Genomic DNA, 17,120 nt, shown 5'->3' with positions numbered 1-17,120 from the left:
TATCTGCCTACCAAGTCCATACACACCCCAGGGGTACACGTGGTAACGAGGACAGGACAGACATGTTCAGTAAAATGGTGCTATGCACTGTTTTACTGGATTTGTCCAAAACAAACCTGAAAAAGTTTTGATTTGTTTGTCAGCCAAAATTTTGCAAAGTTTGTAACAAACCTGTTTCATGATGAAATGGTTCAGCTGTGGATCCCACCATTGTCTATGAAAGTAGACCATTGGGGCAACATAGAACGATCTATTAACTTGTATATTATATTACAATCACAGCCTGTGATATTGCAAGTTATAGTTGTGTGCTGTGATACTGTACTATAATCCATACTGTTACGTGGCTGCACTGTTTTTGTAGTTTGTTAGAAGAGACATGCCCACATATAAATTATTTAGGAAGGCTGCCCCACAAGGCTAACCGCCTATCTATTGCTATTTGGGGAATAGGGGAGGGTCATCTGGTGTAGAGAGGATGTGAAGGATTACCAGGGAAGAGCGCTAGTTGATCTGTGGAGCAGAACAAGATATCCAGAGCAAGCTGCATTCTGGAAATTATACCATGAACTCAAACTACACAACAAAAATGAGTAAAACCATCACAAAAAATGCAGTAAACTTTATAATTTTTATTATCATGAAGCAAACATTTGGCAATAGTTTTTTTGCCATAAAATGTCAAAAGAACCAACAAAATGCTAAAGAAAAATGAATAATTAGATAAAAACACTGTGGATGAAATCACTGTAAGGGTTTCAATGACCTTTTTGTAAACGTTTGCAGTTTAAATGTTGCTTCTGCAACTGTAATATTTGGTGCTGTTTTTGCATCATCAGTGTCAGCTGAAAGTCTATGGGAAATCGAACAGAACAAAGCCATCTTCCAGTCATGCCCCCTTTGTGTGTGGACGTGCTGGAGATGGAGATGAATGAGATGAAGATAAACCCTCCTTTTGAAATTCCTCTTTGGCTAAAGCCGTAACAAAAGACTTAGTGCCTTCCTTACCAGAAATGGTGGAACAGTTATTGCAAGAAAAGATTAAACAGGACGAAGATAAGATGCATTTAGACAAGGTGGAGGAATTTAAACATAAATTATTATTTGTGGAAGATGGACTGGAATCCTTACATGTAAAATTGCAAGAAGTCAAAAAAAGCAAATGAGGGAATGAAAGAAAAAGTAGATGATTTGGAAAACCGGACAAGGAGTAATAATGTAAGAAGAATAGGTATTCCAGAAATATATAATAATAATGCCCTGAAGGATTTGGTTGATGTTCAGATTCCCAAGAAATTGGAATTGGAAAAGGTTCTTGAGCGAGTTTATAGGTTAAGCCCATTAAGAGGTATCCAAGACAGAAAAACGGCCAAGAACAGTGATAGCCAAGTTGATGGATTATAGCGATAAACAAACATTGTTAAAGGCATATGGACAATCTAGGGAATTGCTGTTCGAGGACAATTTATATACTTTTTTTTTTCTAACTTTCTCACTTTGGTCTCATCAAAGAGAAGACTTTCTAATCTATGCTCATTTTGGTTTAGCAAAATGTGAAATTTTCTCTCTGATATCCAGCGCTGCCGAAGAATTTAGTTAAAAATGGTTCTGTTGTTTTTTGTAAAAGAGGAGGCTAAGAAATTTGTAGAGTTTTTAGGTATACATCTATAATTAATGTATACCTAAATGGCATGGGGAAGGGATAGAGTTTTTTTTTTTTGTGTGTATGAAAGGTACAATATATAATGGTATGAATAATATATATTAGTCAGGGACCGATAACATGTTTTTTTTAACAATTAAGGATTACGGGAGTTATACTGTACACCATGACGGATTTGAGGAGGAATAATACATACTTAAAGGAGTTTTTATCACAGAGATGTGTTTTAGTTTTTTTCTTCTTTTCTGGCTCTCTTTGTTATATCTCATGCTCCTGCAAAATTAAGGGATTTCTTTATAGAGGGTATTTGATATGTTACAATTGTATTTTGAGGAGATAGAAGATTGCACAGGAAGGTTAGGAAAGCTTATATTAATGGTTAATATGAGACCTTCAATTCTGGATGATTCTAAAGAACATAAAACTTATGTGTGACTTTGTGACTGTTAGGAATAATATCCTGGAATATTAAAGGTTTATCTATTCCTATTAAGAGGGACAAAATACTAAGGCATTTAAATAGATTGGGAGCACATATACATTATTATAGAAATATTTGAATAAGAAAGAGATGGATACATTATGTCAGATGTGGGTGAGCTCTGCGAGGGGGGTCCGTGTAACCAGGTGAAGAGGGGGATTGATTATTTTGCTTCATAAGAAAGGTATATCACCTATAACGCTCAAAAAGCTACCACACAAGTAATTATAATCAATTAATCCTTTATTAGACATCCGTTTACAATACATTAGTAAAAAATATTACAAAAAGCAGCAGCCATGGGAACACAGAAGTGTTACAGAAAAATTAAAAACAGAGTGAGCTCCAGACCATGAGGGACTAGTATACCCACAGTTTAAGCAGCATCAGATAAGTGGGGCTCATATAGCAAAGTGCACACAGGATATCAATTACAATGCACCGCAAGCACTATCCGTGCACAGCGGTGTGAGCCTTAATGCACCCCTACAAAATGAGGCTGCTGAGGGGAAAGAGTATATAAAGTCACATATCTTACTGACCCAGTCTGGGGCGGCTGTTTTGAATTTTTTTTTTTAACACTTCTGTGTTCCCATGGCTGCTGCTTTTTGTAATATTTTTTACTAATGTATTGTAAACGGATGTCTAATAAAGGATTAATTGATTATAATTACTTGTGTGGTAGCTTTATACGAATAACTCCACGCAAGATATTTATTTTTTGTTGATTTTCATAAGAAAGGTAATTGTCAAGTGACTCAAATAGAAGAACATCCAACAGGTAGAGGATTTAAATTAAATTCCATTCTATTAAAGTAAATTGGGTCACATTATAATGCCATTTTATTTTCAAATGGTCAGCGAGACCAATAGTTGTCTCTGGGTTGACACGTGTGATTGTGTTCTAAGCTAAAACGTAACGTTTATTGTTGTGTATATATAAACACTACACTGGACTCACATTTAAAAATCTCAGCTATGCCTGCTGTGTAGATCATAAATATTTTTAAATCTTTTTAAAGTGATATTGGCGCCCTACGATGGGTTTGGAGGTGCTAATATCTACCCTGCTCTCCTACTCTTCTGGGCTGCTTTATATTTAGCAGCCACTGCAGATTGTTACTGATGCCGGCATTTCTTACAACCTTCCCGCAGCTTTTTTCTTTTCCTTTCTTCCTTTTTCCTCCTCTAGGAGGATAATGATGGTACCTCCATATTATTATATGTAGTCAATTATTAACTCTGAGTTAACTGTCACTCCATGTTATATATAATCTAACACTTAATAAACTGTCTGATTACTTCTACCTCTTATACAGTTTTTGCTCACATTTATTGTGCGATCTACATCGTGCTTCAGTCAGAGCGCAAGCGCATAGAAGATGTGAACGCTCTTAATCTCGGGGCGCAGGCGCATAGAAGGCTTGGGACCCTGCGCACTTAATACAAAGGAGCGGGCGGAGAGTCTAAGTACCTGGACATGCACGGTAGGGACCTCTAGAAGCGGTACACACCAAAGTACCGGCGCATGCACAAACATAATAGATACGGAGGCATTGCTGGAGTAAGGAGATGGAGACTTTAAAGATATACAAGCTGTTCCCCAATAGGCCGACTAGTATCAAAGTTACAAAATGTAACCACAGTGGCTACATTTACTGTGACATCATCAAAGGAAGGTCTTATAAGCTCCAGTCACGCCCCTCTCAGCAGCAGACTGCTCGGACCCTTGAAGACGCCAAGTTAATTTGGCGAAACATGTCGGGGGCAGAGTGCTATAGTGCATGTTTTTTAGACAGTTTATGTCTGCGATTTATAAACTATAATCCACAGATAGCGCCAGTCAGATAGGAAGGACCTGTGGAGTGAGTGCTTATCGGCTACCGTGTGTGACCCTGCACTGTGGAGCAACAGTGCCGGCATCAGTAACAATCTGCAGTGGCTGCTAAATATAAAGCAGCCCAGCAGAGTAGGAGAGCAGGGTAGATATTAGCACCTCCAAACCCATCGTAGGGCGCCAATATCACTTTAAAAAGATTTAAAAAGACTTATGATCTACACAGCAGGCATAGCTGAGATTTTTTTATGTGAGTCCAGTGTAGTGTTTTTATATACACAACAATAAACGTTACGTTTTAGATTAGAACACAATCACACGTGTCAACCCAGAGACAACTATTGGTCTCGCTGACCATTTGAAAATAAAAATTAATACTGTGTCTCAACACGTTGTGAAGGGTCATTTCAATAGTAAAAACATTATAATGCCACACTTAACCAATGGACAGGTGACATATTTTATAATAAATTAGCTGCTTTTCTAATCCTAAATTAACAAACTTGTGCACTTACTACAAATGACATACATGTAAATAATTTCCTTATGGAGAATGTATGGTGCGAGCTGAAGATCTGAGCTTGTTCCATACAAGGCAGATGCTAGCTGTGAAATATAAGTGAACCCGGTCATAATGAGATCAGAAATAACTCCCAGTCTGGTCATTTCACACCTTAAATGCAACAGTCAGTAACGTCCATGAAATCCGAATGGTTACTCAGAGAGGCATTGGGTTTTCTTTGTCTTCAAAGCCCTTGCAGCAAGATTGCTGGCTTCTATTTGGTTGCGCTGGAATATGTGCAATGTAACAATAAAAAATTGTCCCAATCTTTAGGTAATTATATGTCAGAATACAGCCTGATATAACACATCATACAATAGAGATCCATGTCTGCCACATTTCCTACTATCTTAACATTTCAATGGATTGAAACCTTAGCAAGTTCTCTCATATGCCATTTGATATATCACATTTTTTAAACATTAGACACAAATTCAGCATGCATATGGCTTCTCTCCTGTGTGGGTTTTTTGATGTTTAATAAGAGTTAATTTCTCACTAAACACTTCACACTTTCGGGACAACAAAATGGATTCTATCTTGTTTAAGTTCTCAGATGTGTATCAAAATTTTATTTGTGACTAAAACATTTCCCACATTCAGGACATGAATATGGCTTCTCTCCTGTGTAAATTATCAGATGTGTTTTAAGACTGGATTTATGATTAAAATATTTCTCACATTCAGGACATGAATGTGGCTTTTGTCCTGTGTGTTTTTTTTCATGGTTAATAAGAATTGATTTCTCACTAAAACACTTCCTACATTCAGTACATGAAAAGGGCTTCTCTCATATGTGAGTTCTCAGATGTGTATCATGAGTTGATTTCTGACTAAAACATTTCCCACATTCAGGACATGGAAATGGCTCCTCTCCTGTGTGAGTTCTCTGATGTTTAATAAGAATTGACTTCTTACTAAAAAACTTCCCACATTCAGGACATAAAAATGGCTTCTGTCCTGTGTGAGTTCTCAGATGTGTATCACGATTTGATTTGCCACTAAAACACTTCCCACATTCAGGACATGAAAATGCCTTCTCTCCTGTGTGAGTTCTCAGATGTATATCCCAAGTTGGTTTGTGACTAAAACACTTCCCACATTCAGGACATGAAAATGGCTTATCTCCTGTGTGAATTCTCTGATGTTTAATAAGACTTGATTTCTCACTAAAACACTTTCCACATTCAGGACATGAAAATGGCTTCTCTCCTGTGTGAGTTCTCTGATGATTAATAAGATTTGATTTCTCACTAAAACACTTTGCACATTCAGGACATGAAAATGGCTTCTCTCCTGTGTGAGTTCTCTGATGATTAATAAGACTTGATTTCTCACTAAAACACTTCCCACATTCAGGACATGAAAATGGCTTCTCTCCTGTGTGAGTTCTCTGATGTTTAATAAGACTTGATTTCTCACTAAAACACTTTCCACATTCAGGACATGAAAATGGCTTTTCTCCTGTGTGAGTTGTCAGATGTTTATCAAGATATGATTTGTAGCTAAAACACTTCCCACATTCAGGACATGAAAATGGCTTTTCTCCTGTGTGAGTTGTCAGATGTTTATCAAGATATGATTTGTAGCTAAAACACTTCCCACATTCAGGACATGAAAATGGCTTCTCTCCTGTGTGAGTTCTCTGATGTTTAATAAGACTTGATTTCTCACTAAAACACTTTCCACATTCAGGACATGGAAATGCCTTCTCTCCTGTGTGAGTTCTCAGATGTACATCACAAGTTGATTTGTGACTAAAACACTTCCCACATTCAGGACATGAAAATGGCTTATCTCCTGTGTGAATTCTCTGATGTTTAATAAGACTTGATTTCTCACTAAAACACTTTCCACATTCAGGGCATGAAAATGGCTTCTCTCCTGTGTGAGTTCTCTGATGATTAATAAGACTTGATTTCTCACTAAAACACTTTCCACATTCAGGACATGAAAATGGCTTATCTCCTGTGTGAGTTCTCTGATGTTTAATAAGATGTGATTTCTCACTAAAACACTTTCCACATTCGGAACATAAAAATGCCTTCTCTCCTGTGTGAGTTCTCAGATGTATATCACAAGTTGATTTGTGACTAAAACACTTCCCACATTCAGGACATGAAAATGGCTTATCTCCTGTATGAATTCTCTGATGATTAATAAGACTTGATTTCTCACTAAAACACTTCCCACAATCAGGACATGAAAATAGCTTCTCTCCTGTGTGAGTTCTCTGATGTTTAATAAGACTTGATTTCTCACTAAAACACTTCCCACATTCAGGACATGAAAATGGCTTCTCTCCTATGTGAGTTGTCAGATGTTTATACAAATATGATTTGTAGATAAAACACTTCCCACACTCAGGACATGAAAATGGCTTCTCTCCTGTCTGAATTTTCGTATTAATAGTTGTCTCATATTCTGAACATGGATATGGTCTTTCATCTTTGTGAATGTTCCTGAGCATATAAAGGTATGATTCATTTTCAAAATCTTTCCCATATTCAGAACTCACAGACATTTCACCCAGTCTATGTCCAGTGCTATTATTGACAATCTGTGATGTATTATCTTCTACTTTATAAGAAGGCGATAAAATTAGACATCTATGGAAACCTGTTATCCAGTCTTTACCTGAAAAAAGAAATAGTGCAAATGTGTTAGAAATATCTCAGTAACATTAATTCAACTATATTTATATCAGTGAAATCTGCAAAGGGTTAGATTTAGTTTTAGAATTCGTTGCTAATTTAAAAAAAATCTAAACACTAATTAAAGGAAATTTGTCATCAGATATTATTTAGCACATTAAACTGTTGGTAGAAAGTGCCAGTTAGGAGTCTCCAGGTGAATAGAAACTGGAGTCTTCCTCTTCTAATTAGTAAAGTGGTTTTCTTATCTGAGAAAACATCTACAAATTGTACAAACAATATGAGTGACATATCGAATTTTCTACACAAATTTTGTTCCATAAGACATAAGTGATGCTCACAGATGACATTAGGCCAAATTTGGAGACAATTGGTGAATGTCCCCACTTTTAGAAGTGGAGTGAATTAATTACAGATTAGTGCGATTTTAAAAAGTGACTAAAAGGTCAAATCTTCAAGCCAAAAAAACATACTTTTACTTTATTTTATTAGACATGGGCGTACACCACCTTGCACTTGCATTAAATATATTATTACTTTGAGTGATTTCATAAATTTCACAAAGCAAAGAGAGACTTAAAACTGACAACAAAACCACTGTGTTACAGATTTTGTGGATCTATTGTGCCTCACACTGGAAAACACAGCCAAGCTGGAATCTAGGTTGAAGGCAGCTGATCTATAGGGCAAGAGCAACAAAGACATGGACTCCAAACTTATACAGAGTTGGATCTAGACTTTTAAAACCCAGAAAAACAAAGACATTGACTTAGAACTTGTTCAGACTTCTCAAGATATCTGAAACCGTCTTAGGCTACTTTTACACTTATGTTTTTATTTAGTTTTTTTTTGGGTAGTGTGATTCGGCAGAGGATCTTAATACCAGAAAAAGACAAAAATAAAATTAAAACAGTTCCATTTATATCCGGTATTTAGATCCTCTGCTGGATCTCAATAACAGAATTAACAATGCAAGTGTGAAAGTAGCCTGACAGAGACTTCAGAAGAAAACAGTGTTGCATAAAAGCTGTTACAAAGTCCAGTTGTGGCCACACAATTCAGACAGAACATCACTGATAGAACTGAGGAACTAAATGACAAGACTAACGAACACACAGACAAGAGGAGCAGATTCAGACACAGACAAAAAATTGTGCATCCTTTATTAAAGAACAGGATGGAGACATTTTGCATAGAACAGGATAGGTTGCCTAGAACACTATAGATGCCAACATGTTTTGGACATAGGGGTACATTTATTAAGCCAGGGCTTTTAGACGCTGGTCTTAATAAAGCCCTAAGCTGATGGTGGATCTGCCTAAGTTATCACTTTGGTGCATACGGCACTAGTCTAAATGTAAGACAGCTCCCGAGCTGTCTTACATTAAGACCATTTTCTATGCCTAAAACGGATGGCCCATCCCCTTCCTCACCCATGCCATGCCCACAATTTTAGAACTAGAGTGAGTGGGGTTCAGTGACAGATAGTGGTGCAGCTGACCATTGTGCTGCCTCTTGTGTCTGAAATATGTCTAATTTAGTCATATTTAAGCTTAATAAAGGACCCCCATAGTGTCCCTTCTCATAGAGGCCAGTATGTAAAGAAAGGAGGCAGTTATGCACTGCCACACTGAAACATAGCCCTAGATACAGAACCACAATATCCAGCAACCAAGTCACACTGTATACAAAAGTGAACAGCGAACAGAGATATAACACACTTCAAATTTAAATCTCAATATGTCTATGAGCACCACAGAAAACAACTAAGACATCTAGAAATGTTGTTTACACGGCAGCCATTAAGATAAACTGGTATCTATCTAATACAAAGCTTGCGTTCCACAGAACAGAATCAGCATGGGCAGCAGCTGACTGGCATTGGTTGCTAAAGTCATGTCTACTTTTCGCCATTATCCCCAATGTTTAATGGTAGCTTCATGCAGTGGCTTATTAGTAAAAATATAATATTAAAAATTATTTTGCTCTAGCAAATTCATAAGCTTCTTTATTTTCCATATTAAACTTGATTTCCGATTTCTGTGCCCCAAATATCCCCATAATAACACATTACCCCCAGTGTATTAAATACAATCTGCCTAAATCATCAGACACTGTTATAGGCTCAGAGCATGAAGAGGGCGTCTAATACTCCATCTACTGCTCCGAGAAACATAATACCCCTCTAGTTCTGCTTGAAACAGATGCTGGGGAAGCATTATACAGAGTATATGGGATTTTTCTGTGAAGAGTATTAGAGATGTTCCATTGTCTCCTGCGTTAATCTCATCTGTTTCTTCAAACTACTATAGCCCACAAACCCTACACAGTCTGATACATTCCATATTTACAATGGCACTTGGCCTGTCTGCCATTTTCCACAATTTATGTGTGGTCTCTAATTTCAAAATTAATTTATGTAAACTACAACCTGAAAACCCTTTCAAGTAAATTTTTGGGACCAAGTATAGATTAAAATGAAATAAATTTGCTCACTTGATGTTCATGTTTGTTATTAGCTCCCGCTCCACACTTCATCCAGCAATTGGCTTCTATCTGCTGACAAGCTTTTTATGCCAACTCTCTGGCGATCTAAGGATCATCCTATTATCCAACAGCGGTATTAAAAATGTGTTGATTTCTACAGATTTGAAGAAGTGGGACAACCATTCCAAACAGACCCAAAAAGACTTTACTGCATGCGCTTTTCTGGCTTTTTTGTGCCATTTTTTCTGATGCTTTTTTTCCCATACAGTGAAATAGGTGTAAAAATATCACACAAAAATAATAATTACTTCAGCATGCCTTACTTTTAAAAGGAAGCAAGCAAGAAAAAATGCCACCGAAATAATAAATGCACCAGAAGCAAAAAGAAAAAAGCTTGTGTGTCCTACTATTTATTTATTTTTTAGTTCCCAAAGATTTTAAAATGAAATCTAGAGCTAAATGTGTATATTGAAAAGAAATGTGTGCAGTGAAATCAAATCAAACCTAAGTGGTTATAGCGGCTAAAGGGACGAGTCTGCAGATATTTTTGTGACATATTTGCAAATGTTAACCAAACTTTCGAGATTTCAGAACAATATAAACATGACTACATTTATAGCTGAAATAATGTGCACTAAATATCTGCAACTAGAATTTTCATAAATGGAGACAATAATTTACTAGAACAAAGGGCAGGACAAAAACAGCACAATTCCTTCCTACTGTTTGAGACTCGGTGAGTCGAGCAGAACACAAAATTATTATTTTTGGCGATCAGGCTGGTAAATGAGGTGCACTTCATATACTCTAACAAACCTGGCACATTATTAGCCACATTTTAGACACAAACCTGTTAATACTTCTGCCCCACTGTTCCTTAAACAGCACAGATTACAATATCTTATAATTCCTTCCACTTACAATCAGTTCAGTGACACTTACCAGATATGGACCTTATACACACACTCAGGACTTGACACTCAGTGTCTTCTCCTCAGCAAGTCAGTGATCTGAGTATATTCCCTTGGTGAATTTCAGCTTTCTGAGCCATGTTCAGTATTTTATACCCCTTGGGTGGCTATAGCTATCAGCTCCTCCTCTCCCCCTCAGGAGACGCTCAGTCTAATTTTCATAATCAATGCAATCTTTCATCATCAGACGTGGCTTCTGTCATTACCATATGTAATGGAAGAATAATGGTGCCTAATCCTCATCAACCAGTTTAGCATTTTCTAGCCTCCTGAGATGGTCCTTCATTTACACATTGTATTTGCAGGGTAGAGACCTATTGTTCACACTCCTATTTAGCATCTGTAAGAGATTCCTGGGAGACTCCGAGACCTTTTCATATGAGAATCAGTGTAAACAATGAGTATTTTACATCTTGATAAGATACATTCCATCCAGACATGCAACCGTATGACTCTCCATCTATAATTCACATATATGAAATACTTCATATTACATCAAGTATAATAGATCAGAAGACTTTCAATATTCTTACAGATTCCAACTAGTAAATGTATGACAACTTTACATGAGTATTTGTTGTTTTAAGGTTGTCAGGCTTACACTTTTCAGTTCTAAACAATACAATTTACTGACAGAAACTTGACAACAAAACCATGTATAAATGTTCCTGTTCCATGAAAATAATTTTGTAGCAATTGAATTGATTGAAAGGATTGAAACCATAGCAAGTTCTCTCATATGCCATTTGATATATCACAATTTATTTTTTAGACATTAAACACAAATTCAGCATGCATATGGCTTCTCTCCTTTGTGTTTTATTTTATGTTTAATAATAGTTAATTTCTCGCTAAAACACTTCCTACATTAACCACTTCAGCCCCGCTAGCTGAAACCCCCTTCATGACCAGAGCACTTTCTACACTTCGGCACTACACTACTTTCACCGTTTATCGCTCGGTCATGCAACTTATCACCCAAATGAATTTTACCTCCTTTTCTTCTCACTAATAGAGCTTTCATTTGGTGGTATTATTGCTGCTGACATTTTTACTTTTTTTGTTATTAATCAAAATGTAACGATTTTTTTGCAAAAAAATGACATTTTTCACTTTCAGCTGTAAAATTTAGCAAAAAAAACGACATCCATATATAAATTTTTCGCCAAATTTATTGTTCTACATGTCTTTGATAAAAAAAAAATGTTTGGGCAAAATAAAAAGGGTTTGGGTAAAAGTTATAGCGTGTACAAAAATGTGAATTTCCGCTTTTTGAAACGGCTCTGATTTTCTGAGCACCTGTCATGATTCCTGAGGATCTACAATGCCCAAACAGTAGAAAAACCCCACAAATGACCCCATTTCGGAAAGTAGACACCCTAAGGTATTCGCTGATGGGCATAGTGAGTTCATAGAACTTTTTATTTTTTGTCACAAGTTAGCGGAAAATGATGATGATTTTTTCTTTTTTTTTACAAAGTTCCATATTCCACTAACTTGCGACAAAAAATAAAAAATTCTAGGAACTCGCCGTGCCCCTCACAGAATACCTTCGGGTGTCTTCTTTCCAAAATGGGGTCACTTGTGGCGTAGTTATACTGCCCTGGCAATTTAGGGGCCCTAATGTGTGAGAAGAACTTTGCAATCAAAATGTGTAAAAAATGACCGGTGAAATCCGAAAGGTGCACTTTGGAATATGTGCCCCTTTGCCCACCTTGGCAGCAAAAAAGTGTCACACATCTGGTATCGCCGTACTCAGGAGAAGTTGGGGAATGTGTTTTGGGGTGTCATTTTACATATACCCATGCTGGGTGAGAGAAATATCTTGGCAAAAGACAACTTTGCCCATTTTTTTATACAAAGTTGGCATTTGACCAAGATATTTTTCTCACCCAGCATGGGTATATGTAAAATGACACCCCAAAACACATTGCCCAACTTCTCCTGAGTACGGCGATACCAGATGCAGCCTAGATGTGCAAAGGTGCCCAAATTCCGTTTAGGAGGGCATTTTTAGACATTTGGATCCCAGACTTCTTCTCACACTTTCGGGCCCCTAAAAAGCCAGGGCAGTATAAATACCCCACATGTGACCCCACTTTGGAAAGAAGACACCCCAAGGTATTCAATGAGGGGCCTGGCGAGTTCATAGAAATTATTATTTTTTTGCAAATGTTAGCGGAAATAGATTTTTTTTGTTTTTTTCTCACAAAGTCTCACTTTCCGCTAACTAAGGACAAAAATTTCAATTTCAATCTTTCATGGACTCAATATGCCCCTCACGGAATACCTTGGGGTGTCTTCTTTACGAAATGGGGTCACATGTGGGGTATTTATACTGCCCTGGCTTTTTAGGGGCCCTAATGCGTGAGAAGAAGTCTGGAATATAAATGTCTAAAAATGTTTACGCATTTGGATTCCGTGAGGGGTATGGTGAGTTCATGTGAGATTTTATTTTTTGACACAAGTTAGTGGAATATGAGACTTTGTAAGAAAAAACAAAAACAAAAACAAACAAAAATTTCCGCTAACTTGGGCCAAAAAAATGTCTGAATGGAGCCTTACAGGGGGAGTGATCAATGACAGGGGGGTGATCAATGACAGGGGGGTGATCAATGACAGGGGGGTGATCACCCATATAGACTCCCTGACCCCCTGTCACTGATCACCCCCCTGGTAAGGCTCCATTCAGACGTCCGTATGATTTTTACGGATCCATGGATACATGGATCGGATCCGCAAAACACATGCGGACGTCTGAATGGAGCCTTACAGGGGGGGGGGTGATCAATGACAGAGGGGTGATCACCCATATAGACTCCCTGATCACCCCCCTGTAAGGCTCCATTCAGACGTCTGTATGATTTTTTACGGATCCACGGATACATGGATCGGATCCGCAAAGCACATGCGGACGTCTGAATGGAGCCTTACAGGGGTGTGATCAATGACAGGGGGGTGATCAGGGAGTCTATATGGGGTGATCAACTCCCTGTCATTGATCACCCCCCTGTAAGGCTCCATTCAGACGTCCGCATGTGTTTTGCGGATCCGATCCATGTATCAGTGGATCCGTAAAAATCATGCGGACGTCTGAATGGAGCCTTACAGGGGGGTGATCAATGACAGAGGGGTGATCAATGCAGGGGGTGATCAGGGAATCTATATGGGTGATCACCCGCCTGTCATTGATCACCCACCTGTAAGGCTCCATTCAGACGTCCGTATGCGTTTTGCGGATCCGATCCATGTATCCGTGGATCCGTAAAAATCATACAGACGTCTGAACGGAGCCTGACAGGGGGGTGATCAATGACAGGGGGGTGATCAGGGAGTTTATATGGGGTGATCATGGGTGATCAGGGGTTTATAAGGGGTTAATAAGTGACGGGGGGGTGTAGTGTAGTGTGGTGTTTGGTGCGACTGTACTGAGCTACCTGAGTCCTCTGGTGGTCGATCCTAACAAAAGGGACCACCAGAGGACCAGGTAGCAGGTATATTAGACGCTGTTATCAAAACAGCGTCTAATATACCTGTTAGGGGTTAAAAAAATCTGATCTCCAGCCTGCCAGCGAATGATCGCCGCTGGCAGGCTGGAGATCCACTCGCTTACCTTCCGTTCCTGTGAGCGCGGGCGCCTGCGTGCGCGCGTTCACAGGAAATCTCGCGTCTCGCGAGATGACGCATATATGCGTGACTGTGCGCAGGGCTGCCACCTCCGGAACGCACATCTGCGTTAGGCGGTCCAGAGGTGGTTAAGTACATCAAAAGGGCTTCTCTCCTATGTGAGATCTCAGATGTGTATCATGAGTTGATTTGTGACTAAAACATTTCCCACATTCAGGACATGAAAATGACTCCTCTCCAGTGTGAGTTCTTTGATGTTTAATAAGACTTGACTTCTTACTAAAACATTTCCCACATTCAGGACATAAAAATGGCTTCTGTCCTGTGTGAGTTCTCAGATGTGTATCACGATTTGATTTGCAACTAAAACACTTCCCACATTCAGGACATGAAAATGCCTTCTCTCCTGTGTGAGTTCTCAGATGTATATCACAAGTTGATTTGTGACTAAAACACTTCCCACATTCAGGACAAGAAAATGGCTTATCTCCTGTGTGAATTAACTGATGTTTATTAAGACTTGATTTCTCCCTAAAACACTTTCCACATTCAGGACATGAAAATGGCTTCTCTCCTGTGTGAGTTCTCTGATGATTAATAAGACTTGATTTCTCACTAAAACACTTTCCACATTCGGGACATGAAAATGGCTTCTCTCCTGTGTGAGTTCTCAGATGTATATCACAAGTTGATTTGTGTCTAAAACACTTCCCACATTCAGGACATGAAAATGGCTTCTCTCCTGTGTGAATTCTCTGGTGTTTAATAAGACTTGATTTCTCACTAAAACACTTTCCACATTCAGAACATGAAAATGGCTTCTCTCCTGTGTGAGTTGTCAGATGTTTATCAAGATATGATTTGTAGCTAAAACACTTTCCACATTCAGGACACGAAAATTCCTTATCTCCTGTGTGAGTTCTCATATGTATATCACAAGTTGATTTGTGTCTAAAACACTTCCCACATTTAGGACATAAAAATGGCTTATCTCCTGTGTGAATTCTCTGGTGTTTAATAAGACTTGCTTTCTCACTAAAACACTTTCCACATTCAGGACATGAAAATGGCTTCTCTCCTGTGTGAGTTCTCTGATGTTTAATAAGATTTGATTTCTCACTAAAACACTTTCCACATTCAGGACATGAAAATGCCTTCTCTCCTGTGTGAGTTCTCAGATGTATATCACAAGTTGATTTGTGACTAAAACACTTCCCACATTCAGGACATGAAAATGGCTTATCTCCTGTGTGAATTCTCTGGTGTTTAATAAGACTTGATTTCTCACTAAAACACTTTCCACATTCAGGACATGAAAATGGCTTCTCTCCTGTGTGAGTTCTCTGATGATTAATAAGACTTGATTTCTCACTAAAACACTTTCCACATTCAGGACATGAAAATGGCTTCTCTCCTGTGTGAGTTCTCTGATGTTTAATAATATTTGATTTCTCACTAAAACACTTTCCACATTCAGGACATGAAAATGCCTTCTCTACTGTGTGAGTTGTCAGATGTTTATCAAGATATGATTTGTAGATAAAACACTTCCCACATTCAGGACATGAAAATGGCTTCTCTCCTGTGTGAATTTTCATATTAAAAGTTGTCTCATATTCTGAACATGGATATGGTCTTTCATCTTTGTGAATGTTCCTGTGCATATAAAGGTACGATCCATTTTCAAAATCTTTCCCACATTCAGAACTCACAGACATTTCACCCAGTCTATGTCCAGTGCTATTATTGACAATCTGTGATTTATTATTTTCTTCTTTATAAGAAGGAGATAAAATTAGACATCTATGGAAACCTCTTATCCAGTCTTTACCTGAAAAAAGAAATAGTGCAAAAGTGTAAGAAATATCTCAGTAACATAAAGTCAGCTATACTTATATCAGTGAAATCTGCCAAAGTTAGATTTAGTTTTAGCATTCGTTGCTAATTTTAAAAAACTCTAAACACTAATTTAAAGGAAATTTGACATCAGATATTATATAGCAAATTAAACTATTGGTAGAAAGTGCCAGTTAGGAGTCTCCAGGTGAATAGAAACTGGGTTCTTCCTCTTCTAATTAATAAAGTGGTTTTCTTATCAGAGAAAACATCTACAAATTGTACAAACAATATGAGTGACACATCAAATTTTCTACACAAATTTTGTTCCAAAAGACATAAGTGATGCCCACAGATGACATTAGGCCAAACTTTTAGACAATTGGTGAATGTTCCGACTTTTAGAAGTGAAGTGAATTAATTACAGATTAGTTCGATTTTAAAAAGTGACTAAAAGGTCAAATCTTCATGGCAAAAAAACATACTTTTACTTTACTCTATTAGACATGGGCGTACACCACCTTGCACTTGCATTAAATATATTATTACTTTGCGTGATTTCATAAATTTCAGAAAGCAAAGAGAGACTTAAAACTGACAACAAAACCACTGTGTTACAGATTTTGTGGATTTATTGTACATCACACTGGAAAACATAGCCAAGCTGGAATCTAGGTTGAAGGCAGCTGATCTATAGGGCAAGAGCAACAAAGACATGGACTCCAAACTTATACAGAGTTGGATCTAGACTTTTAAAACCCAGAAAAACAAAGACATTGACTTGTTCGGACTTGTCAAGATATCTGAAACAGTCTTAGGCTACTTTTACACTTATGTTTGTTTTCTTTTTTTTTGGTAGTGTGATCCGGCAGAGGATCTCAATACCAGAAAAAGACAAAAATAAAATCAAAACAGATCCATTTAAATCCGGTATTGAGATCCTCTGCTGGATCTCAATAACAGAATTAACAATGCAAGCGTGAAAGTAGCCTGACAGAGACT

At 37.8% G+C, this 17,120-nt stretch overlaps 2 protein-coding genes across 2 annotated transcripts; both read right to left on the bottom strand.

Annotated features, from left to right (window-relative positions):
• Positions 1-5,495: 5,495 nt before the first annotated feature.
• On the bottom strand, positions 5,496-6,818 carry LOC122931020 (oocyte zinc finger protein XlCOF7.1-like; the record flags this gene model as incomplete). Its single annotated transcript, XM_044284903.1, has 1 exon — positions 5,496-6,818. A coding segment is annotated over one exon (1,323 nt), but the record flags the coding sequence as incomplete, so codon positions are not given.
• A 169-nt stretch (positions 6,819-6,987) lies between these two features.
• On the bottom strand, positions 6,988-15,595 carry LOC122931745 (gastrula zinc finger protein XlCGF71.1-like; the record flags this gene model as incomplete). The annotated part of the gene is made up of 3 exons (XM_044285808.1): positions 6,988-7,005; positions 7,062-7,180; positions 14,968-15,595. Coding segments are annotated over 3 exons (765 nt in total), but the record flags the coding sequence as incomplete, so codon positions are not given.
• Between the last annotated feature and the right edge of the window lie 1,525 nt (positions 15,596-17,120).

The sequence above is a fragment of the Bufo gargarizans genome, chromosome 3 (genome assembly GCF_014858855.1).
Source record: "Bufo gargarizans isolate SCDJY-AF-19 chromosome 3, ASM1485885v1, whole genome shotgun sequence".
NCBI lineage: Eukaryota > Metazoa > Chordata > Amphibia > Anura > Bufonidae > Bufo > Bufo gargarizans.
Note: the sequence above shows the minus strand (reverse complement) of the source record. Positions and strands in the feature narration are given on the sequence as shown.